Source organism: Solea senegalensis, linkage group LG5, assembly GCF_019176455.1.
Source record: "Solea senegalensis isolate Sse05_10M linkage group LG5, IFAPA_SoseM_1, whole genome shotgun sequence".
In the NCBI taxonomy this organism is placed as follows: Eukaryota; Metazoa; Chordata; class Actinopteri; order Pleuronectiformes; family Soleidae; genus Solea; species Solea senegalensis.
Window position 1 is genome coordinate 19,292,147 of NC_058025.1, and position 27,395 is coordinate 19,319,541.

General features: G+C 38.1%; 1 protein-coding gene across 1 annotated transcript; it reads right to left on the reverse strand.

The window, feature by feature from the left end:
- Nucleotides 1-1,921: 1,921 nt before the first annotated feature.
- Nucleotides 1,922-25,438, reverse strand: LOC122770020 (centrosomal protein of 120 kDa). The gene is made up of 20 exons (XM_044026974.1): nt 25,227-25,438; nt 23,634-23,790; nt 23,257-23,371; nt 23,034-23,178; nt 22,060-22,208; nt 21,738-21,935; nt 21,427-21,651; nt 21,116-21,335; nt 20,363-20,552; nt 19,601-19,750; nt 19,196-19,378; nt 19,012-19,108; nt 18,535-18,708; nt 18,313-18,402; nt 17,839-17,931; nt 16,948-17,109; nt 16,722-16,844; nt 15,802-15,900; nt 3,752-3,897; nt 1,922-3,100 (listed from the first exon to the last, which is right to left on the reverse strand). The coding sequence occupies exons 1-20, from the start codon at nt 25,273-25,275 to the stop codon at nt 2,893-2,895; spliced, it is 2,973 nt and encodes a 990-aa protein (XP_043882909.1). The 5' UTR covers nt 25,276-25,438; the 3' UTR covers nt 1,922-2,892.
- Between the last annotated feature and the right edge of the window lie 1,957 nt (nt 25,439-27,395).

Consider the following 27,395-nt stretch of genomic DNA (forward strand, 5'->3'; position numbering starts at 1 on the left):
CATTACTTTTGCCTTGTTGTTGTCACAGTTGATAAAAACAACTTACAGCAGGATGGAACATAAGTGAGTCACTTACTTTACTTGAGTCTACTTGAGTCTTAATTCTAGTAAATATTTCAGTGAATAGAATAGTTAATGTAGAATAGTACACAGCAGCATTTAATAATAAGTGAACAGAAGAAAAAATACATATTTTATTTAAAAGGCCTTTAGTTCTATGACATGAACACACAGCAATTGAATATGTTTTTTTTAACTTGAACTTATTGCTGGATGTAGAAGAAACTGTTTAAGAAATAACTAAAGCAACATTAGAGTCAGACTGCCATAAAAAAGGAAAAAATACACCAGTTGTGTAAATGAAAATAAATCCTCCTCAGATCATTTCCACCTTGATTATGTTCATTAATTATGTTAAAACACAATACACCTACTTTTGACAATACATTACATTACATGTCATTCGGCAGACGCTTTTTTCCAAAGCGACTTACAAGGGAATGGAGTACAACCTGCCAGGGGTGGAGTTGAACTTGCGACCATGAAGTCTTTGTACACAGGGTGTTAACCACAGGCGGTCTTAACCAATGTTACAATATTATATATAATATGATATATTATATGTTATAATATAGTAATAGTCCTGTGACAGTTGCTCAGTGGTAGAGTGAGTTGTCTTTCATCTGGAAGGTTGTGGGTTCAATTCCCAGCTCTGCTAGTCATGCATGTTGATGACGACTGTAAATGTGTGTGATAGAGAAATGAATATAGCTGTGAATGGCAAAGCAGCTTTGAGTGGTCAAGACTGACATTGATACTGAAAACTGTCCTTTTATTTATTGCTTTTTATAATTTAAATAAGTTTTTTGTTATTTATTCTTTTTCCATTGTCATTTTTACACTTTGTCATGACTTACATTTCCTGTAAAGCACCTTGAATTGCTTTGCTGTGGAAATGTGCTTCTCTTCTTCTAAAAGAAGAAGGGCCTTGTCTTACCTCACTTAAAAATGGCATAATATTGAGTTAGTTGTTAAAACTGTGATAAACATGTCATATACGTCATCAGTCATCGCTGAAGAGGAATGAAACCAAGAACCAGGCTGAGTGACCTTTGTTATCGTCATCGTCTTCTTCCTCCTCACAGTAGATGGATGAGTCGGGGAAAACATCTGTTCACCATCAGCACCAAGAGCCACAGCCACATCTGTGTGTGTTAACATGTCGTCGTACATGTGATAACATGTGTCATCTGTCTTGTGGGCGACCTCACACTGCACCTCTTCTCACTTCACATTATCAGCTCCAGGCGTGTCTTATCTTTTTCTTTTGCACACCAATATAGAGACGGTGAGGACAAAACAAGAAAATAAAAAAAACTGTATAGTATTTGATCAAGTTTTGTGTTTATTTAAAATAAAATGAGGTAAAAACCCTATTAAAATACAGCGGCCCTTTATGAAATGTAAAATAAATAAAATTTCATCAGTATTTACAAGCTGTGGTAAACAAAACAAACAAAAACACAAATCTTTACTTATTTAAAAATAAAATCTCTATTCTGTACTATTAAAAAACTGTTTATAAACAAAGGTAGAAAATATTATAAATACACACACACATTAAACACACTCATTGGACATTTAATCCAAACCAATTCTTCCCACATATAAACAGATCCAAGTCTCACAGTATCTTAAGGTCGGCCTTATGTAAGGCTGCAGCGCCACCTACTGTCAGGTAATAACCTTTCATCAGCAGCAGAAACACTTTGTCCACTGATGACGTCATCATAGATTCACTTCAGTCCATTCACGTAGCAGATTAGACAAAAAAGAAAGTTATCAGAGTTAAATCGATTGATAATTGTATGATTATTAAATTATTCATTAAAGCAAGAACAAAAATGAATCACATTTGAAATGTGAACATTTGCTGCTTTACGTATTTATTTATTATGATGAATCAATTATTTATCACTAGATAAGAGATAAGAAAAATGAATCTGCAGCTGATCTGAAATCATCTTACTTCACAGACAATATAGGTTAAAGTAGAAGCATACATTAATTCTCATTTTTACATTCAGAGAAAATGAAAAAAAAATATGACATGATAAATGAGAACATGATGCATTTCTAACAGCTTTTAAAAATAATTAAATACATTTTCTGTCCACTGATTCACTGTTTGGCTGCAAAGTATAAAGGACTTTGCAGATTGGAACACTATGATAACATAAAAACACAAAGACAAACATAAATATATAAACACGTTTTCACACATTAAATAAAATAACATGTGTGTGATAAGAAGCGAGGAAAAAGTGTGATGAAAAACAAGCCTTTTAATTTGATTAAACAAACAAATCAAGTGTAAAAATGAGTACTATTTTCTTTTTACACTTGATTTTCAGTTGTATAATTATTTATCAAATCAATACTTTATATTTTGCTCTATAGTAAAAAAGAATAGTTTTGTATTTTGGGAGAGTACCTTTTTGCTTTCTGTATAAAAATTGAATTGCTCAAACGAATATCAATGAAATAATTAAAATAGTCTTTTGCCTGGATGCATGAATTAATACCTTATTTTGATAAATCTCTGTACAAACAAAAAGCTGGACAGAAAAAAAAGGAACTAATGAAGAAATCAAACATGTTAATTGAGTTAATTCAGAATGACTTCAGTTGCCGAGATATTGAACTTCAGAACCTCAGATACGAAACATTATTCTCACAGTTTTTACTGAGAAAACAGAAAATCTAATTATAAAATGACCTTGTAAGGGCATTTCATTTCTTCTGGCTTACACAGTGAGAATTAATCTTGCAGTGGTCACACTCAATTATCAAAGAGATAATAATTATAATCCACTATAATAATGACAGTGGTCAGAGTTTGTCCGTCATGGCTTCCTGTATTTGTCTGTTGAGCTCAGCGATGATTCGGTCTTGGTGGGTGTAGACACCTGTCCTCAGCAGAGTGTCTCGCTCCTCCAGCAGGCGGCTCAGATGTTCCTCAGCGCTCTCATTCAGACCCATGGCAGGGGCGGGGCCAGACATGGAAGAGGCAGGGCCTAATCTTTCCTGCTGCTTTAATCTGAGAAAAACATGTTAGGATCCTTTTAAAAAAGGTATAGTTTGGTGTAAGTTGTAAAATCCCCACTATATTTTAATCAGCGTTTAATTTGGAATAATTGTTTTCTTTGTCACTGGGGACATTTCCATGCTGGACATCAAGACTGACGCAGGCGAGGTGGAAGCACTGCTGAAAACAACCCTGAACTTCATGATTGTATTTTAATTATGATGACAATTTTGGCTCCTCATGAACTTGATCTTCTGATGTTGAAATGAGTGCTCTGCCAATAGAAGGTGAGGCAAATAAGCGCTCCCAAAACAAGTTTCCTGTAACGAGCCTGGACAAGTAACTCAAAGTTACTACACACATCTTAGTGCCATAGAAATAACAATCGAATGTCTAGCAAAGCTGAAAGCTCTGTGTGTGTGTGTTGAACACAGAACCATAAAGATGTCTTCAAAAGTTCCACACTGGAGCTTTGAATATGGTTTCTTTCTGTCCACTCTTGTTAATCCCCCTAAATATAGAAAACAGTATCATCTTTAAAACACAGCGAGAAAAAAACACTAAATCAGATCAAAGATTAAAATGAAAACAAAGGTTTGAGACTTGTTTTCTTATGTCATACTGACTCTGTTGAAGCCGAGGACACTGATGCCTCGTCCTTACCTGTTGAGCTCATTTCTGATGTCGTCCAGCTCCCGCCTCTCTTGTCGGTCTGCTTCCTTCTCCTCTGTTGCTAGGTAATGCTGCCTCATGGCCTCCAGCTCTGTCTGCTGCTTCTTCAAACGCATCATGGTGTTTTCCTGTTCACGCTGTAAAATATATACATGTATTTTTTTTAAACTCACGACATCTGCAACATCGGTACAGAGTGTTGAATGTGATTTCAATCATCAATTAAAAGCTGGGGTATAGAATACAATAGAATAGAATTTTACATTTTATGGTTATAGTATAGTATTTTCTTGTATTGCTTCTCACACCGTCATACACCACTGCATTTTCTATCACTCATCATTCATACCCATTCACGCAATGCTGGCGCAGCATGGACATGTAAACTAGCAGACTACTCGCTCTACCACTGAACTACTGTCCTCCATAACAAACTACAATACTCTTTCATCAGAATGTAAATTGAGAGAGAGCGAGAGACAAGTAGACTTCTTCATGTCTTGACTCTTGGGGCAAATCTGGCACATGATGACACACTTTGCACATTACAGTGCAGTTCAGAGAGAGAGCGCCACCGGTTGGCTCTTGTACAAAGCAGTTGCAAGTACAATGTTCCTTCATTGGAAAAGTTGCTATTCCAGCATTAAAGTGTAACTAAATATCTGCAGCTAAAGAAGTGGGCTGAGCCCTGAGTGAGCAAGAGGAGTGAGAGTGCAGAACAGTTGGGGGCAGGGTGCTGCACACCAAGCAGAGCAACAGCTTTGACATTTTTTAAAAGAGGGAGGAGTCTGGGACAATGAGCCTTGCACTGATTGGACAAGAGAGTGATATAAGACTGTACCAGTGACGCAAGCATGCACTACAATAGTCAATGACAATTTGTATGCAGTAGCTGGTGTTTGAGCAGAGAGGTAGTAGAGTAGGTTTTTATCACAACATGTATAATTTCAATACTTTACACTAAACTGTGAAGATTTGCACCGGAATCATCATGATTAGAGACACACATATTAGGGTTGTGCTGATGGACGATGACATTGTGATTGGCTGACCGACATCACAATGAAGAGCCACCAATGTGAAGCCACACCCCCACCCTGTCAGACACAAACTAATCCTAGTCTCTTCTAGTTAACCTAAAAACCTTGCAGGGATTGCTCTGTAAATTAAATTAAGAATATAACTAATGTAGTGTGTTGAATGCTATTTTAGATACTATAGCCCAGGGGTCAGGAACTTATGGCTCGCGAGCCATATTTTCCCCCGCGGTTTGTCTAACATTCCATTCACGCCCTTATTGGCATGGTGGTGCAGTGGTTAGCACTGTTGCCTCACAGCAAGAAGGTGCTGGGTTCAATTCCTGGTCTGAGACCTTTCTGTGTGGAGTTTGCATGTTCTCGCCATGTCTGCGTGGTTTCCTCCCACCATCAAAACATGTTAGTTACATTCGGTCAGGTTGGTCCCTTGTCGCAGCGGCTCTGATTGACCCCTCCATCTGACCTCGACATTTCGTTGTGCAGTACCAGTTGTTGTATAATGACATTAAAGATGCTTTCCTTATTGTTACTGTTAAAGTCAGTAGTAGTATTTGTGTTGGCTAACTGCTTCAATATATATTTTATTCATTGATCAAAAAGGTGGGAAGTGACGGTGACCAGCCTGGTGAGTTCCCTGGAGAAATCCCCTCCGCGAGAGAGCAGTCGGAGCTATTCAGCACTAAGGTGCTGAAATGCGCTGAGGTGACCCTCACCATATACCAGGGACAGGATATTTAAATCAGTTTCCAGCTTTTTGAGAGTTTTAGTTGAAGTTGGAAATGTGTTCAAATAAAGGATTTCCCAATCAAATTAGTTATTTCTAATTGTTATTTTATGTAGGCTAATTATTGTCTTGTTCTAAGATGGATGTGAATATAGTAGTAAATTATAGTTTTTAAGTAGAAAAAATATTTACATAAAGAGTAAGTGCAAACCTGTATGTTTGGGTATTTATTAATTCCCTCTTGCTCCATTTGGAAGAATTCACTTTGTACAGCCAATGGGAAACCTCTTTCTAATGATATATGGCAAACAAATATATTACTGAGCTGGGTCGTTTACTTAAAAATTATGATTTAATACAATTTCATGACCTTAAAACAAAGCTTTGTGTAACTGATTCAGATATCTTTCCGTATTTGCAAATGAAACTATACTATTTGGATATTCAGCTTGGATATTAAAAAAAGAAATCACTTTTCTGCTACACTGATCATCAGAATACACTGAATAGTGTGCAAAAAGCACCAAGAAAAAAATCTAAAAATGGGTTTGATCATTTCATCAATTACATGTATATTTTATTATGATAAATAATAAATAAATGTTCATCAGTTAATGGATTTTCTGAACTTTTTCATGTTTTGTTTTTTTTTTTAAACCACATTGATTTCAAACACGTTTGACTTCTCTACATGAATCCAACACTGAGCACTTTTGAACTGAGAACATTTGAAAACATACCTCTGACCTTGCTGTTGAAACATTTGTGCTCAGATGCCAAGAAGCTGTTTGTTTTTCTAATTACACAGACTGAAGTTTAGTGATGAATTTGTCTGGTTTCACATTTTCATAAAACCTCCCTGAGAAAGATGCTGTGGGACCTTTCGAGAATTCACACACAGTCCAAAAGCAACATCATGAGAACAGAAAGAAAATGTCATAAAAATGTCTAAACGTTGTATTTCTCTCATCTGCTTCGGGCTCCAGCTCCATAATTACCCTCAGTACCACTGTTGAATCGCTGTACTGGCTTACAGCTGAATGTTAATAAATCAAGGGAACTGTCTGAGCAATAAAACAAAAACAAAAATGCGTGTCTCAGGCCCTTGCACAACTTACAAAGTACAAATTGAAAGTTATGAATTAAACGTTGTAAGTCAAAGTCAATAAACCTGCAAAGGAAATCTATGATTAAAGTAAAATGATATGAGGTACATGTAGTCGGATGTAGTAGTTCTACACCTGCTGGGTACAAAAAAAAATAGATAATAGTTTTGATTGGGGTTTTGGAAATGTGTCTGTCACTCACTCATCTTCTACCATTTTATCCTCCTCATGAGGAACACAATGGGTGCCACTCTCAGCTGACATAGGACTGTGGACAGGTTGCCAGTCCATCACAGGGCCACATAGAGACAAGCAACTGTCCACCCTCACACTCACATCTGCAGTCAATTTAGAGTGTCCAATTTACCTAATCCTCAAATCTGCATATTTTCGGACAGTGGGAAAAAAACGGAGAGCCTGGAGACACACACACACACACAGGGAGAACACTCAAACTCAAGCAAACATGCAGTAAGGCCCTTGTTTCGACCGGGTCACAAACCCAGGTCTTCCTGCTGCGCCAAAATGTTTTCATTTGGTATAATTTATAATAAAATAGCAGTAAATCATTGGTTGGTTAATAAAAGCTGCAGTCTGAGGATCTCTACACAAACAAAGTTGCTTTAAAAGTCTCTTTTCTAGTCAGTTGAATGCTAACATTTTAGGATGGAATTGCTACACCTACCAGATGAGTGCAGACACTTCATATGACCCAAGTCAATCTCTTTATCTCTGCAAGGCTCCACCCATATCGACACACCTATTTTTGTATTTATCATCCATCTCTCTTTAAAGACTTTTCTGCTTTTTAGGTTTCTTTGCAGTGTAGGCAGTTGTTACCAATGCTGGAATAGCAACCATATCACAGAAGAGAAGTGAACATCTGCACCGTGAATGATAATCTAACCCATCAGGTATTTAAGGAGCTGCAAAGGTTCTCAGATAGCCTTAACATCACTTTCCCACAAAATGCATCCTTTACATTACATTACATTACAAAAATGTCCCGTATTTAAGGCTACATTACTATATGTTCACTCACTGGCAATGAATAGTGATTAATACACAAACACATACTTCCTCTAAGAGACCGAGTTCGCCATTTAAAAAAAACATGTCAGGGAGCAGACTGAGCGAGAGGAAAGGTGAAGCTGGATTGTGTCTGTGTTCTGGTGATACGGAGCAGACACACACAGGACACTGCAGTGACTTCCATTCATTTGGAATGGAAGCAGTATCCATAACCTTGACCTTAACCAGTTAACGCCTTAACCTAACCCCAATTCAAATCTTAGTATTTAACTTAAACAAATCCTCAGGAATGAGGTTCTGCCTCATTTGGACCAGGTTTTAGTCCCCATGAGGACTACTGGGCCCTTTCAAGGTCAGTGTTTATGCTGGAAAATGTCCTAAAGAGGTAACAAATACAAGAACACACACACACACACAGCTTCCATTTTCACATGGCTGATCTCCTCACCTCCTAACAGAGAAAATACACAAGAAAACACACAATCTCTCATGAGCACATCATTCACTCACTCACTCACACTCACACACACACACACACACACAGATGGTGTGTTGACACAGCCCAGCTCTCTCTGGACCATTAGCTGTCTGTATTTCAAGCCGTTTTAAGGCTAATTACAAGGAAAACAAACAGGCTAAACATTTTCTCTAGTGCCCGCTGCCAAGGACAATCTGAGCCAGAGTCCTGAAACAATTAGAGGACGAGGTGATACGGAGGCCTAAGCAAGGTGGTGGGAGGAGGGGTGACAGAAAAGCTACTAAAACTTTGTGCCGTGAAACTGATGCTTTATAGTCTTGAATCTCCCAGCAGCCTCAGCTGACACTGTCCCAGGCTCTGTACAGGTCCTGATAAAAAGTGCTAATGTGTCTTAAACCACAGAGGACACGTAGTCCATAGAGGCTGAACTAAAATGAGACCGTCTGGTGTACAGTTCAACCCTCATGTTACTACTGCCACCTTGCAACAGAGCTGCAGCGTGACACATTCCAGATCACTATCAACATTTGACAAATCTGAGTTTTAAGTTTTAATGGCATGAAACAAGAAGCCTAGTATTTTTAAAGTGAGTTCTGTCAATATTGACAGCCGTCATCACCTTTCAAATACTTACTGCAATGAAACTTGGGATATGTCGGGACAGCTAAGGTGGCTGCAACTACAAAAAATACCACCATATCCCTGGAGTACAGACAATCATGTTCATCTGTTGTAATTGTCCAAAAGAAGAGGAAACATTTCTGAATTCTAATCACATGTAGTTTTATGAGAATCACCAATTAATCCACCTCTGCCAAGCACATACATTTTAATTGTATCATGTGTTTCCATCGAGGATTTATTTGACAAATAAATACTCAAAATTCACATAAATATAGTTGGAGGGAAACACAATTAATGCCTTGTGTATGTTAGAGAAAATGATATCTATTGGGAGAGAAACTAAACGGTAATTGAAAGTTTTATTTGTCAAATGAAAAATAAATTAGGACATCATGACCACCATCAGATTTGTCTGCCAGATCATTATGTCATCTGTAGGTCATGGGACTGTTGTTGGATCTTCACACAACAAAATGAGTCTGAGTGATCATGAAAACCTGAATTGGGATCAAGTTAGCTGACCACAAAACCCATCAACTGGGATTATATTCAAAAGAACCAATTGTTATGTAGTTAACACACCATCGCTGCAGGTGTTGTGAGGGTCCATGGGAAGTTCTGTGCTTGTCTAAATATTTTTCAAATGGTGAAAAAATAAATTATGATTGTCTTCTTAACAGATCACACCAGAAACATGATATCTGTCTCATACAGCGCTCGGCAGAGGCGGCAAAAGATGACGTCCAACCCTCATCATTGCTTTATAACTCCAGCTCAAACAAACCAGACAATGGTAAACTGTGAACAAGCTGTGAGCTGCAGAGGGACTGTGAGGCATGAGAGGAAGTCCACATGGGATTGATGGAGGTTTCAAACAGTCGGGGGCAGATTTCTGGGATGAATGACCAAAGAATGACTTCTCATCCCCCAGGTTCCCCTTGTTCCTTCCTCCATTACTCGCCTCTCCTTTCAGAAGTAAGTTGTACAGAGCAGCAGGGGGAGAACAGCTCATACAAACACGTTCATGTCATTGCTCACATATGGACACACTTTTCTCAGCTCAGATGTAGTTTTCTGAGCAGCTTGCAACCTGTGGGAGTCTTTCTTTTTTTCTTCTTAGATGTCTCTGTTTCATATGTCTAAGGTTTTTAGGGATGTGAGGGATAAATCAAGCTGAGAAATTGCTCCAATTGGAGCCCACATTAGAAACGAGTGAGAAAAAAGTTTCCACAACAGACTGCACCCAGCTGCAATAACAAAAAAATAATGAAAAACCAAACAAACATTAAAATGTGTGTTTCAGTGGTAGTTTTTCTGCTTCTGCCCAAATATAAAGCTACTTCTGAATTACACCACTCCTTCACATGAAATGGTACAATCAGCTACTGCTTCTGTTGTAGTAATACAAACAGTTACTTTACCATGAGCAATAAGGATTTGTGTATCTTCATAATATGATGTAATATGATACAAACATCATCACAAACCATAATATTTGGGTTTAATGTGTATTTTTAAGTAATGTGTATCAATACTAGGATTTATGGTTCATTTAGTTAAAATCTCAGAAACTGTTTATTTTAATCTTATTTCCCTTAAAAAAACACATTCAAGTTTTAACCCACAGCACTGTTACATTTTCATGGACACAACATTTAAATGCGGAGGTTTGTGTTTGTGTGTTCAGGATCTGTATGCTCAGGCAGCTCTGCTAGTTTTCACACTGATAAGCAGGAGATATTAGATACAGGGACAGAGTTTAGGAATGTGGCCTGTGTGTCTGTGATAGAGGTTTTTAGTCTGGTCCAAGTGACATTATACACAAAGAATAAAACCAAAGACCCCACTGAAGCACTTACTAAATACAAGAATGTTTAACAAGGTTAAAGTAGTGGCAAAGCAATATTGGAGTTATGATAACAATGTCAAGACAATAGTTCCTCACTCAGTAACACAAGAGTTTCCCTACAAAACTATGTATTCCTTTGACTAAAGTAAATGTAAACTGTACAAGCAGCTGTGTGTGTGGCCAAATCCAGATTTAAATCAGGAAATGTCTGATAAATATTAACGCTATCAACATGACCAGATGCCTCACTATGGTCCATTTTAAATGTAACCATGGTTTACAAAATGGAAATTGTGTTGCATTAAAGAGGACCTAAAACTAGTGATTGAGATCATAAACCTCAGTAACAAGTAGGAACAGGAAAATGTTAACCAATATAAAATCAAGTGAGAAGTAGGCTCATTGACTTAAATACAAAACTGTGAAATCGCACCCTGACCATGGATATTTGAGAGAGTACATGTTATAGAACCAGAGAGTTTTTTAATTTTAATATACAGTCTGCGGTCAACAAGTGGTGATTTGTTCAGTTAATAGTTTTCTTTGGGTTGTGTGCAGACAACAGAAGATGCCAATCAAGTTTTTTATTTCATTTGTTTTACTTTATCAGTTTCTGATTCTCAGGCAAGTTTACATAATAATCTAGGAGTATTATGTTTATAAAGCCCATGTCATGTCAATCACCTCTGGTCAAAGGAGTTTGACAATCAAAGTTCCTCCAACTGGGATCAAAGTTAGTTAACTCATGTCACATTTAAATTCCTTCAGCACGATGTTTGTGTTGGAGGCACAAAGACACAATGAAGCAAAAATTCTCTATATTATATTTTTTTGGTGCCTTCAACTGTTTGTCTTTCTTGTTTGTCTTTGATGTTTTTAAGCCAAGTTGGACTAAAACCATTCAAAGCAGTGACCATGAAACCTTGCACAAAATACTTTGATGTTAAGTAAAATCCCTTTGAATGCCCCGACCCTGCCTGTCTTGAACAAACACCCTTCGTTACTGAAGCTCAGTAATATTCCAGGAATGAACAGTGGGAACCACCAGCATCTCTGCTGAGACCAGTAAAACTCAAATTCCCTCAGACAACATCTTACATCTGTTGTTTGACAGACACGGTTTTATACAAACAGACGTGCAGCATCATGAGCGAGAATGGTTTAGTCTGGACTGAACTTCATGAACTGGTCCAAACACAGCCACTGATCAGTGGAGCTGGTATAAAACCACAATAGAATTAAGTATATTGAAACTTCAATACTTCTCCAGTCAAACGTAACATGAAAAAAAACACAACTTCCTAATGGTCACCAGGGGGTGACTCCACTGGTTAGCAGACATGTCTGTAAAAATTAGCATCAATAAACTTTCCCCAAGGAGTTTATTCTCTCAGTCACTACTCTTAAGTCTTCTATGAAGCCTATTTTAGCCATGATGTCGTGGCTGAAGTGAGACTGACAGCACATGTCCCACACAGTGACCTGCTGATCTAGCCTTTTTTCTAGCTTCTTACAAATATGGTCTTTTCTGCTTCAAGAGATGAAGATGGCACAAAACAGAAGCTTAAAAAGCAATGGATGACGTCATGATGGGTCAAAACTACAGCACCGCTAATGCTAGTGATGAATGTAGTTAGCTTTAGCATTAGCCCCAGGTGAGTGGCCACCAGTCACATTTACTTACTTGAGTAAACACAAATGATGCAATGATGACTACAGCAAGTAATAAGAAATGGATTTGTGTTAGGTGTAAACACAACACCGGAATATGACAGGTGAAGGCTTGTTTTCTGATTGGCCGTGTTGCTGTTGGATTCACAGATATAACTACATCATTAGTTCTTTGCTTTTTTTGCTTTAAAAAGACCAAACCTCAGCTCCTTGTCCCAATATTTTGAATGTAAGAACACTGCAGCTGAGACTCTGATCTAATACTTTGCTGCTGTGAGGATATTAATTCTCACTCTGCCTCTCCGACCCCCCACGCCTCCTGGGTTGAAAAGCACATTATTCCTTGGACAAGAATTTTTATGATCCAACTTGAGCTAAACAGCATGCCATGCGAAGCGCTGAGAGGAGAGAATAAATAGACGAGGAGAAGCCGAGAAAAACCAAACAAGCCCCGACTTTAAAGAAAACCCACCAACGACCAAGATGGATGGTCGGGTAAACACAGGCCTGATATTTTTTCAAAAAAGCGAGAGTGTGACATCTGAATGGTTAGTGCACAGACAGCTTATAGCACAACACAATCACAGGCATGATTAATAGGCGAGTGGTGACACTCAGCACCAAACTCCCTTAGACCTATATAAATCACAATGTTTTCTTTACAATGATGTGGCACTTAGAGAGGGGAGAGGAGGAGGGAGATGGTCTATGAGAAAGCAAAAGAGGAGAAAAGAAGAATGTAATTGATTTAATTCATTTAAAAAAGAATAAAGAGCGAGACACCACAAAAGAGATACCTCAGGTTTTTGAAGTGTGATTATATGAGGGACTGACACAAAGCCAGAGAAGACTGTACTGTGAGCGCCCCCTGTGCTTAGAACCCAGCAGTCTCACTGTGAAAACATGGTTGGCTGCAGGAAAAACTGACATACTAAGAAAAGGCTCAAATAATGAAATCTATGCCACCTCAAGCCTACAACATCCATAACATTACATTTGCCAGCTTTACTTATGATATCTTTAGAGATAGATGTATATAGAGAGGTTTTAGAACAATCATAGAAGGGGGAAAGAACACAGTAAGCTAAAAGATGATGAAGCGAAACTAGGTAAAAGAAGGAAAGGAAGAGAAGGAAGGAGAAAAGGACAGAGAAAGAGAGACAGGGAGATTTTACAGCTGGTTAATGTCAGTCACAGTTATTAGCTTCTCAGATAAAGTCTGTGTGTGTTTACATTAGTTATAGGCTGAGTAAAGCCCCACTTTGCTGTGGGGCTTTACTGTGCTCTGTGTGTGTGTGATTTTGTACCAGAGCCAAATATTTAGCTGAGGTGAAGGTGTGTGTGTTCTTACTTTTGGTAAATGGCTGCTAACATCAGTAAATGGATGATATATGTTATGAGTAGTCATTTTTGCTCTTCCACAGATCCTCTCTTGTCTTAACAAGATCGATTTATCGGTTGTTTCTCTCACAGTCATGGCGTGATAATCAGCTGACAGACGGCGGCAACGCTGAACGTTTCCTCCACTCGCTCCATGTCTTTAAACAGCACTTTCAACTTTCACTAACACTGTCAGCTCTTCTCCAGCAGCAGATAAACAATCTGCAGCGTCCCAGCTCAGAAAAACTACTATTATCTGCAGCGAAGTATGAATGCTGTCATGACAATTTTTCTTATTGTTTTCTGAGGGATCGTTTTAAGTAAAGATTGTTTGTGCTATGTCTGTGTTGTCTGATGCCTTTGTTAAGTATTTTTGTGTTTTAATTGTTTTTATATTGCCAACTGCAAAAAAAATTCTCTGAGGGGCAATCAATTCTGAACTGAACTATTATGTATTTCAATGTTTTGCAGCAGCTCCTCAAAATTTAATTTCACTTTCCAGTGGCAATTTTCCCTCCATAGGAGGCAGCTGAGGTTTCCAACATTAAATCCTTGTGGTATTTCATGTTTTTCAATGCCTGATAAATGTCATTTTTTTGTTAAGATTGTATGTGTCTTTGTTTCATCCTTAACAATGTAATGTGTATCAAATGAATATTGTGCTAATTTCTTTTGCAGTGTGTGATAGTTCTCTGAGACAGACTATAGCTGGATAAATACAGGACAAACAACTTCTTGTTCATCAGTTCTCAACTAAAAATTATTTTGGTTTGATTTTCTTAAACAATTTGCAGATTTTTTGTTTACTATGAAGGAAGATGGACTGAAAAATATGGACAATGGAAAGTGCCAAAATAAAATAAATATATACTGTACACCATTAAATAATTACTTAAATGTGTCATCAATTAATTAAAATACCTATTTATTTTATGTAAAAAACATAAATTATTTCCTGGTCTGTCGAGAAATTAGTCATTTAAAATTCAAACATGTGGTTTGTGTATTAAGATATGACATATTTATAGTTTGTCGTTGTCGGAGGTGATCAGCTCCGCCTCTGTGGACACTCTGTGCTCACTGTGCCCGGCACAGAGCAGCGTTACCTCGGCCTGTCCTGATGAAATGATCCGCTGGCTCAGACGTCGCTGTCATTAGATACTTGGTGTGATAGATAGATTTGTTGTTGACACGTTATTTTGTTTTTAATGTAAATGTTTTGACCTGACAATTTGAAGGTTTGTATATTGTAGAAGATAAATCGGTAGAAGATGGATGAATGAAGTCGCACTGTCATTGTATATGTAATTAAATATCATATGGACATTATATAAAGTATACATATATTCAGAATATATACTACTCTACACTGCTGTAATATATCTATTTTCCACATGGTACTGCATATTTTAATAAAGATAAATTAACAAATTAAGTTAAATATTTAAATTGTGAAAATAGTAAAAATATATACAAATTTATTAGAAGTATTTTATATGTTCATTTATCAACACGCTTATGAGGCTTAAGCACTTGGGGCCACCCGCCATTCAAACAGTAGAACAGAGAAGTAGCTGCTATTCCAATTGAAGAGATCGTACTTGTGTACTCCCATACTACTGGAGTATGTGCTCTAGTAGTACTTCTCAAGTACGTATTTCCCAAATATGCTAGTGCTTGGGTATTGAGAAAGGGCCATTTATTTGTAGCGGTTGTAAATAAAGTTTTGTTTGATAAAGTATCTAAACCAAATCTAAATCAGGTGTTAGAAATCCGCCCACTGACAGATAAAACAAATAAACGATGCACTGCAACGCAGGCCCATGAAATAATCAATTAAATAGTGAAACAATTATATATGTTTTTTACATACAATTAATTGCTATTTTAATTAATGAATGACACATTTAATAACATATGTACTGTATGTATTTAATTCCAATTGTAATTAATTAATTACACATTTACGTAATTATTTAATGGTGTAATTATTTCTTTAATTTTGGCACTTTCTGTCCTCCACAGAAAAATGACACATAAACTTAACTCAGATGATGAAGCAAAGATAATTTCTATGAATATGTAACAATGACATTACACTGACACAGGGCTGAGGCCTAAACTGTAAGTGCAACTGTACCTGTTTGAACCGGGCCAGTTCTTTTAAGGCTCGTCCCCACTGCTGCTTGTAATGAAGCTTGGACTTGGTGGTGGTTTCCAGCTTCCTCTCCAGTTCCACCTGGACAATCAAAGGACAATCAAAGTTTTATTATTATAATTAACAAATCAGTCAAGGACAAACTAAAATCACAAATTTCATCCAATTAATTTAAAGAGTGAAACCTTGTATGACAATTAAGTTTAATAAAAAAAGTAAATTAATAACTTGTTTGATTTCTGTTCCTCTGTAAAGATTTACTAACATGTTTAAAACATCAAGATGCCTTTTTTGTGCCAAAGTTGTACTTCACGGGAGAGAAACTGTTTTTAAAGTTTAAAGAAAGCCATTTAAATATACTTGTTGTGTTGTTTCTACATTCATTCCATGGTTTTATATTATAAGTAAATATCTGTTATAAGCTTCATGGTTTCTTTTTCTTTGTGATTAATTACAGAAAATGGTTTCTTCCTCCAGTCTAAAAACATGCAGAGGTTAATTGAATACTCTAAATGGAAAGACTCATTGCAAAATAAAATTTTGTTGATTAATACAAAAAGAACTGACTAAATAATAAAGTCAATTTATTGTTTCAAATTTAAATGCACAATATAGATATCAGAGTTATGTTTTGATTTACAAAACAGCCAATAAGTAAGAGATTTAAATATACATTATTGTGATCTAGAATAAATAAAAAAAAATATATATTTAAAAAAAAAAAAATTCATTCATAAATTAAGTTAAAAATGTAGATTTTAAATCAGCCTCGACACTTGTAATCCTCCTTACTTGATAGACTATGTTACACTCTGCAACAGTGGATTATCAAACATTAAGAGCTGATTATCAAATATTACAAAGCTGATTATCTTGGTAGAAACGACATTTTAAATCATCACCTTCTCCAGCATCAGCAGGTTCATCTCTGACTGCAGTTTGAACTCAGGTCTCATGTTCTGTTGTTCTCTGTAGGACTGAAATTCTTTCTCCAGCTGTTTGTATCGAGACTCTGCGTCTGAAATCTACACAAACACTCCGTCAAAAAAAAGAGTATAACTTTGTTAAGCCCTATAGAAGAAAAGGAAGAACTTTCGTTAATTTAGGGTCTGCAACATCTGCCTCTACCTGCTGCAGCACCCGGCTTCTCTCCTCCTCCATAAGTAGCACTTTCTCTCTCTCTAGCGCCACCCGGTGGTCACACTCCTGCTGCAGCCTCCTGCTGCTCTCTTGCAGTTCCCTCTGGCTCAGCTCATGCTCTGTTTTCAGTTCCCTCTGCAGCCTCTGGGTCTGGACAGACATGAATACACACTGATGAGCTGAGTTCACAGGCAAATTCATTAATACAAATATCTAACCCTGTACGATCGTGGGACCCACTTTTTAAAGGCAAACTATTGTGACCCAAATCACAATATAAATTGTGACAAGAGCAAATTTGCCCATAATGTAGCAGCTCATTTCGAGCTATATCTCATGTGTACATACACTGGGGAAACAAAGGGACAGGTTTTTTTTAGAAACACTGTATCGTAGAATGAAAAAAGGAAAAGTTCAGATTTTTTTTCGAAATGTGGCTGTATCAGGTATTAACACAGCCCTGTCTGCACTGAGAACCAGTCTACAACATGGAGGTTTAATCTCTATTGTGGAGGCACAAGGATCGATTTTAGCCACTTAACAAAAGTCTCACCTATTAGAGATATTCAGTGACTTTATATCACGACACACAGTTGTTGTTATCCCATAAGTTCAAATGTGTTATTTTGTGACTTTGGTGTTTGAAATTCTTTGTTTAAATTTACCTAACTAACTTACTAAGTTAAAAATTCTAATTTTCTCTGTGGACTTATAATATTGTAAACAATTGTATTAGGTGAGCTTTTGTTAAATGGCTAAAATGTGTTTTTCCTTGAATTCATGCTGAAAGCCAAAGTGAGCCTCTGTGTTTCAGACTGGTTTTGAGTTTTATCTTATCGTTTGTCTTTCCCTGTGTTAAGTATCAGAGGAGGAACAGACGTGGAGCTCTGCTTCTGCCAGCTGTTTCTCTCTTTTCTCCAAATCAGACAGTGACTTCTGCAGCTGCTCCTCCAGTAGATTTAACTCTGCCTCCTATAAAAAGACAGAAAGAGAGAAAACAGTTTGAATTATTGTTGCATGTTGTTATTGTTGAATCTTGTGTATTTTGGATAGTATTTCTATAAAAATATTTAGATTTTAAGTACTTCTTTTAATTCATATGTATACACAGTAGTATCGTAGTATACAAGTATTCAATAGCTTCCATGTCATCCAAATTGATCCCATATTTTTTTAACCACCCAGGCAAAATGAATAGGACACACTACTGTGAATTTAAGTGCTTTATACAGTATATTTTGTATCAATAGTGCTTACATCATTTAGTATTTCTTTTTAGATAAAAATAAATATATAGAATATATATATTATTGGTATCATTAGATAAAGACTGAAGCTTGTGTATGTGTTCACCTTCTTTCTGACCAGAGCTTCTCTCTCCTGATCCCTTTTCTTCCACTCGTCTCTTAATGTCTGCATGTAGCTCAGCTCCTTCCTCTTCAACTGAAAATATAAATAATTATTAACCTTTAATTCAATCCAGACCAACAAACCTATAGACTGTAATAATTTGTAATTAAATGCCAGCATATGTTGAAATTAAAATATCATCAACTACAAGTGTGTTGTTTGTACCTGATCAGTGAACATCTCCTCCTGCTCCTCCTTCCACAGCTCCAGCTCCAGGGCTTTGCGGTACTCAAGGGTTTCTCTTGGGGCAGCGGGGCCCAGGGGGGCAGCAGGTAGGCTGGGAGAAGCAGGTCTGGGTGCTGCAGGGTAGGAGGGCGGATGTGTGGGGGTGACTTCATTCTGAGACAAAAACAATCAAAATAATAAAAACAATTTAAAATAAAATGTTCTCATACGACTTTAGACAAAACATAAAAACAACTGTGTGTATAACACTTTTTGAGAAATTTCAAATTAAAAGTCCTGTATTCGTAACAAAAAAACCTACATTTTGAGATGTAATAAAAACAAACATTTCCATAAGTTCTGAACAGATCTGACTGACTAGCTTGTGTTCAGGACATCTATTTTTTTTGTTACACCCCTAACACACACGCAAATCTCAGTGGAGTTCATGTATACAGTAATAAACAGTCATGTCACCTGCAAAAAGTCTGACAAAATGCCGTCTCCGGCTTTGAGCAGTCCGAGGTCCTCCAGCGTTGCTACGTAGCTCAACTCTGCGACCTTCTCAGATGAGCTGATGGATGGACACATGACATTAAAACAGAGGTGAACAAACAGATTTATTGTCAGTCATGATGGTCGATGTAGTGTAGTTACATACCGTTGTGTGCTGACCACAGGAATTAGGTCCTGATAAGTTTGCTTCCAGCTCTGATCTCCCGTCGATGTCGGAAACCTGATCTTCTCAGAGCTCAGCAGGTGAGATAGCTGGACTGAGGCTTGTCCAATCAACCGGTCTCGATTGGTGGAGTCTCTGTCCCACACTTCTATCCTGAGAGGAACTCTACAAAACACACACGCACACTAACACAAACATACTGCACCACACCATTGTTTCCTAAAGCAACCTAAAATACTAAATAAATTAAACCATTTGACTCCACGTGTAAGAAAAATCTACTAATGGTTCACAGATATTATTTATTCTTATTTTTATTCACATGATCAATCAGATAAAACCCTGATACACACCTGACTGACAATCATGGTAGGGGAGCACTCTTACCTGAGGAAGGTGTCATGCAGCTGCTGCGGTAAGGAAGCAAAATCAAAGGCGCAGTAGGACTGAGGCAGCGACACCTCCATGTTACTCCGCAGCTCCACGGGAGGGCTGGTAATAATGGGCGCTGGACTGCTGAAGAACGGATATGAATACCTGAAACACAACAATACACAACAATAAACAATACGATCACTAAACAACAACATGATAGAGACATGTGAGCTGCAGCGTTTGGTTACTAGGATTATTTATTAGAAAAACTACAATAATAATTCTGATTAAGTCATCCTTAGACATGAAAATCAAAGTTGGAGACTGACGGCTCTGAAAGCGTTTTGCATCTGCGCAATATCAAAGCGCATGATTTCCGAAAATATATTGTATACTACGTTGATATCAATATCAACGCGATATCAACGGTTGATATCTCTCTCTCTCTCTCTCTCTAAAATCAAAAATGCATTACTGTTTGCCACCATTGCATGAATGGTGAAAGCCCTCTACTCTACCTTCTTAGGGTCATTTTGTATTCTTCAGACATTGTAATGTATCATGAAATGATTGTCTTGTAAAATATCATTTAATTTCAGCAATGTCACCAGGACACTGAGTGTTATAGCTCTACTTTTGGGTGCTGCTATATCCTTCATCCTTATTTACAATTACATATTAAAAAGTCTGACTTCACCTTTTAAATAAAAATAATTTAAAATGCAATATTAATATAACAAAAGCTTGTGGAAAGAAGATATGAGATTTTGTCACCTGAGTGTTGCAGCAATGGGATGCGTCAGGGTAAGGCCTCCCAGGCTTTGCAGGTACAGAGAGAAGTTGTAGTGATGGGTGGAGGATGGGATGGACACTTTGGGAGCAGAAATGCAGATAGATGATGCCCTGCCCTCGTCTGTAGCTCTGTTCTGCCTCTGCAGCTGCACAGGAACCTCCACATCTGCAGCTGAACATGTGGACAACAACAATAGCAAGGGTTTTAACAAGGGATCTAATTTAAAGGGGACATATTATGCAAAATCAACTTTGTAACCATTTCAATACTTATATTTGGGACTCTGGAGGCCCTACCAGTCGCCAAAGTGCGGAAAAAGAATACTCAGTCACGTTTTCGTGGTACCCCTTAGTGTAAGTATAGGCGATAAAACACTCGATGTTGAATTCTCTGCGCTTATGACGGCGCATTTTACCGCGAATGTTACCGCCCCACCAGTAAGTTTACTTTGAGAGCTCCACCTTAGCTCCACCTTGTCCCTGCGAGAGTGCAGGCGAGGGAGGAAGAGCGGTACTATGTCAACGCGGAGGGACAAGTGTGCTGTTGGTGGCTGCACAGTGGAGCACAGTGTTTTACAGAGGATTTTATATATGAAGCTAATGTGCCGGATAAAGTCAGCAAACGTGTGTTCGTGCGTTCGCACCACTTCACATCAGACTGCGGACAGGCCAGGGAACTATTTTAATGGGGGAAATGGGGTATAATATGTCCCCTTTAATGTTTTTGAACTTCACCTGTCGGTCCCCTCGGCTCTTTACTACGATGATGCTCCTCCAGTAAACTGTCCGCCTCACACTCTGTGTGGGAGAAAGAAGGGCGATGAGGAGTAGCTGTAGTCGAAGTCATGGGAGGTTTTTGGACTGGAGAAGTGCCGTGATGTCTCGATTCAGCAGGGGGAGGAGCAAGAGGGATGGACTGTGTCTGAGCTCCACCATCATCTTTGTTCCCTGAAATCTAGATGGAGCACAAATGACAATGTCCCAGACTTATATTAATCCCATGAGAGTGCACAAACTACAATTCACTCCTAATGTACAGTATATACCTGTGATGTGACGTCCTCTCTTCTCAGAGTAATGGACACACTGACAGTTGGCTGCAGATCAACAGGTAGCACAGGCAAAGTTTGTGGGATGTGCTTTGGAGGTTTGAGGACAAACACTCCCTCCACTACAGCTGCCTTATTCTCCAGATCCACAGGAACAGCAGCCAGAGATGAAAGAGACACATCTGTACTCCCCAGAGAGTGATTCCCACAGCACAGGTGGATCTGAGGATGGACACACAGACAACATGTGACATGATGACATATGTTGACATGGCAACACCTTATCCACCTCACACTCTGACTCTCACCTGTAAACTGGGCTGCTGAGACAGGAAAGACTTGAGGATCAGTTTGTTGCTCCGGATGCGTACAGAGGCGCGCTCCGGCTCAAAGTCAGGACTCAGTAGGCTCTGGAAAGGCTCACTGGTGATGTCGTTGCCCAGTAAAGAGTAGTAGAAGAAGAAGTTTGACCCTTCAGCAGACAGCTTCATGGTGTTTGGGATCAACTGTGAGGAACAACGCAGGGGACGCTGTCAGTGAAGTACTTCCGTAAAAATCTGTGTTTTCTGTAGCAAAATATTTTTGCTACAGATATCACATTGGTTTTTTAGCCATCACATCTGGGCTGACCTGTTCTAGCCTAGTGGCGAATGCGACAGTGACGGACAGGATGAACATGTCGCTACAGTGATCAGCAGGTCCGACCTGATGGTGACCCTGGTCTGGGATCAGTACAGCCTCCAGCTTCTCTGGGAGCAGCTCAGTTACTGCAGGAGAACCTGCAGAGGGGCAGAAAGACAGGCAACATCTAATAAATCTGATATCAGTCTCGAAAAAGGTGTTCACAGTAAATTTAACTTGTTCTTAATATATAGTTGCATTCTTCTACTCTACTTGTTTCTTTACCCTTCTTTGTGTATAGAAGGGTATTCTTTGGCTAGTTTGAACAGCAAAAGTAAAAATAACAAAAACAAAAAACATTGGTCAACCAGCATAATAATTAGTTTAGTCACTGCAACAAAAAAGAAACACCAGAAAAAAAAAAAAAAAATACTAAAAATAAAATTTAAATCTATACAGCTGAACCACGCATGACTTTAAAATTTGAAAGGGCATCATGTGCTTGCTTTTAAAATGAATAATTCAAAACTCATTATAAATTGTGTTCTTATTAAAAGTGAGTATAATATTCTAAAGTATTTAAATTCAACAAAATGGTCAGATCATCTTTGCTGATTGTTCCAATCCATTCACAGTCATTACTGCACTGCACAGGTGGAAATATGCGACTTGCTCCGTGCATGGCACATCTGTTAAATGTTGGCTACTAATAAATTAAGGGTTCGATTTTAAGGTTCTGTATACATACATCTGTAGTGTAGAACAGTGTTATTTACAACATCTTTTCCTTAATCTGGATCTCATGCTTTTTGTTGCCTCACTAAAAACGTAAATCTTATTTTATAAGTTAATAATTTTATTAATATTTACATTAAAATCTTCCACATGCTGACAATTAGTCAACAAATGGCCTCAAATGGTCGACCAAGAAAATCCTTAGTCGGGGGCAGTCCTAAAAAAACACTATGACTGAATGAGCTGACCTTGTCGGGGCGGGGCTTTCCTGGCTTTGAACCTTTCAGGAGAGGGGTCAGAGGACTTGGTGTCATTCTCCAGCGTGATGCAGAGGAGGAGTTCAGGCCTCTGTTTGGCGTACTTACTGCTCAGCAGTGGAAGCCAGCGAGGCTCCTGAAACATGAAGAAGAAACTTTGTTCACCTATGAAGCTCAGCGAAAACAAGATGAAGACACACGCAGGGACATTTACCTGTTTGGCCTCCTGTACTGATCGCAGGTCGAGGATGATGTAGCCGATGCCCTCTCTCTTCTTGCTGACTGAGTCAACAGTAAAACATTGAAGCTTGATGGGAGTTCTCTGCAGTCTGAAAAGAAATGATGCATCAGTGTTATATGAAATAGAAAATATGTTTGCCACTCAACAGCAGGCACTTATTCAAGAGGCTTAAGACATGTTTGTGAGACCACTGTGACCTTGCCCTTTAACCTTAGGCTGCCCAAATCTATGGAGTTTATGGAGAATTAGTGAGTCTAAATGAAAACTTACAATTCTGCTCTCAATGTGTCTCGGGTGTTTGGAACATTGAAATTGTAAACAAAATATGCAGTGGGGGACACCATGTGGACCTGTGTTGGTGTAGGGTCTTGCGGTCCAGCTCCCAAGCCAGCTCAGTGCTGAACTGTGGTTGCTCTCTGTGCTCAACTGGATCAGTGGCGAGCTGCTCTCCATCAAAACTCGCCTGCACCACCAGACTAAGGCGACCACTCTTTGGGAAGTGACGTCCTGGGGAAAGATGGAAATCCTTATTCTCCAAGTCATGCCTCCACACACAGATCACAATCGCAGGTTTGACAAGTACCATCAATTAACCTAATATAACCCTCGTCATAAAAACAGCAGTGATGAGCAAATTACTCAGGTCTCCCAAATCATAATCTCTCATAATCAAAATCTTGTTTGTTCCTGTTGTGTAAATTAAGGTCTGATCTGTACAAATGGCATGTATTATGCATCTGTCACTGTGTGAAGATGGATCGGTCCTTTGTTTCTACCATAGCTACATTTTTTCGATATGAAGAGTCTTAAGAAGAGAGTGTGTGTTCCCACTAAAGCTTAATGGTGATTGTATAAGCTGATTTGGCACATCTAACAGCAGCCTGTTATTAGACCTCAGGGCTTGGAATGGGGTGTGAAGAAAAAGTCTTTCAGAGAGGTAAGATGGTACCAAACCATTAAGAGCTTTAAAAACCAACAATAACATTTTAAAATCAATCCTAAAACAAATAGGAAACCAGTGAAGGGTGTGTTTTCCTTTTTCCTGTCAAAAGGTGAGCAGCAGCGTTCTGTACTAGCTGGAGTTGCTGGACAGTTGAGTAATCTAAACCAACATTGAGTTGAGGATGTTTAGCAATGTTGTGTCATTCATTATTATTATTATTCATTAAACATTAACGTTACATTTTATCAGATGAAGAAAAATAATTAACAAACATGTGTGCCATCAACTACCCCTATTTAAAAAAAAATCTGTATCGGCCATAGAAAAACAAATAGATTGACCACTAATTAATAGACAGCTTCTACAGATGGTTCAAATGTTTCTATCCTGTTAGTTTATTCTTTGGTATTTATTTCAGATATTTTACTTGTATTGTTTTCTTTTTAGGGTCTGGTTTTCCCACTTAGTATTTTTCTACTTCATTTATTCTTATACATTATCGGAGGAGGGGAGGTTTGTTTTAGTTTTTTCCTCTAACTCTGGAACAATGTCTTGCACAATTACAATTTCGTCTGGAAGGATTTTCACATCAATCACTCGTACAGCTGGACATGTTATAAAGTAAATAAAAATACCGTGATCAAACTGATGATAGGTGAGTAAGTAATGGACTTAACTCTTATAAAAAAAACAACTATAATGACTAACAAACATTTGGTACTCGGTTCTGTGTGCTGCACTCTGTAATGCAATACTATATTACTACTAATACGTGTCATTTAACAAGCAGCGGCTTTTTAAACTAGTGTTATTATATTACAATGATAACTTCAAAAATAAATGAACAACTTCAACAAAATCAGACATTTGATATGGGACTACTGACACAGGGAAAATAAACTATGATATTGTAACTACTGTGTTTCCAACACCGTTAAAACAGAACGTAAAGTGATTTAAGTTTTAATGGAACACGGTTGGTCTGGTTTATTCCTCTTACCTTCCAGAATGGACACAACAATCAGAAGTTGGTCTCTCTTCGAGGCCATGTTCACATCTGTTCACCAAAACGTTAATCCACAGCGCGCTAATCCGGTTTACACTTTCCTTTAATGTAGAATTGACTTTAGGACGCAACAAACTAGAACACATGAAATTTAAACCGTTTAAAGCAGCTAACTGCCGCTTTGGTCTTCTGCTTTGGCGCTTCCGATTTTGTTTTAAAACCGGAAGTGAGGAGGATGTAAGTTACACTTTGAGCGCCCTCTGCTACTAGGAGGTAACACTACAACAATACCACCAGAAACATCCCAACAAACACATTTCTATTGAGTCACAGAGTGACATTTCTATTGAGTTCTAGATGTATAGTTTATTATATAAAGATAATGTCAACAGTCATGAAATGCTTTTAATTATACACACGAGTCCTGGTATAAATAGAACTAACATTATATGTTTTCTGTGAGAATTCAAAATATCAACTGTATAAACAAGAAAAAACTCCACAGACCAAAGAATATATATAAACGTCCTTTAATCATGATTGCCAAATATATGAATTAAGGCATATACAGTATAAAAAAAGCAACAGCAGGTTTCATATATGTACGACTTCAGTGTGTTATTAAATGATTACACAGGGTGGATGAACTGAACATACCAAGCAACCTTTATAAGACAAAACTGTGTCTCCAAAAGTTGACAGCATTTTGTAAACATAGTTCATAGCACTATATTCAAGTAATAGAATGATCACTGATACTATGCAGGTAAGGTGTTGTGTAAGTGAGGCAGAGCTGCTGATAGACAAAGTTCAGCCAATGTTGTAATGTGCAGGCAGAGACTTTAAAGAATGATGTGTATTTGACCTCATGCTGCATTTAAAAGATTTATGAGTGATTGTAAAGACATTTTTTCATTGCTTGTGATGTGAATACAGCATCAGGGGACAGTAAATGCAACATGTGTTGGCCAAACTGGACCATGCTGATTGTTCACTGTCACCAATTAGTGCACACCAGTTGCCTCGCAAGTCGCAAGTCAGAACAGGAAATAACATCATACCCGAGTTACAGTATGTGCGTTCCAGTTTGCACAAAACTTAACAAGTTGAATACTCATTGGTTAATGTTAGCATTATGGCTGGGTTTGCAGTTGATCGGGTCCATGTGATGACCACATTAGCCTATCCAGTGTTTCATACACAAAAACACAGTAGCACCAGTAGGACAGTACATTGTGTAAAACTTGGAGTTAAAACTTCAGGGGGTGATCATGATACCATCGAAACCTCATACTCGTAACTGGGTAAATAAAATCTAGGAGTAAAAGCGGAAGTGGCTGCTGTGAATATCCTTTGTCTGTTTATCAGAGTCACAGAAATCAGCACTATGCTTACATAAGATGTAATCAGTAGGGGACAGTGTTAGGGCAGTGGTTCTGTCATGCCCCCCCAGAGGACAGAAATGTTTTCACGTCCCCCCCGAATTGAAATACTATTGAGAACCTGATAATTTTTTATTTATTCATCTGCATAAACCACTGTATGAGTTGTCCTGCCCTGCCTCTCACGCCCCCCCAGGGGGGCCCGCCCCACCATTTGAGAAGTACTGTGTTAGGGCAATGTGAAACACAGAACACAGCCTAATAGACCTAAAGCATGCAGTTACATCTGTGTTGTATGACGTGTCCTTTGTTGACATGTCTGGTTAAAGATCAACATTATTTCAAGTGGAAACGTTACATCCATGCAAGGCAGAAAATGTTGAAAAAAGAAAAGAAAGTGGAGACAGCAATGATGGCATGTTATGTCAACCAGTCATGAGTTGACTGAGTTAACAACAGAGCTAACTGCTGCAGTCAAAACCAATTTCCCACAACATAATAAGATGGATGCATGAATTGCCATGTTTACATGTGTACTCGAGACAAATGCAAACAAATAATGAGGCAGGGTTTACATAGCTGGGCTATAACTCATTCATTAACAACACTGTCTTCTCTGTCATACATCTACACTCGATACTTTGGGTATGATACAGCAAGTCATGCAGCTGCTACATTAGACGGACAGTAAAGTAATTAGTCTTAGTCTAAGTCTTTAGTTTTTAGGTTGAGCGTGATCAAAGTAAGAAATTCACATTTTGCTTTTTTTTTTGTTATAAGT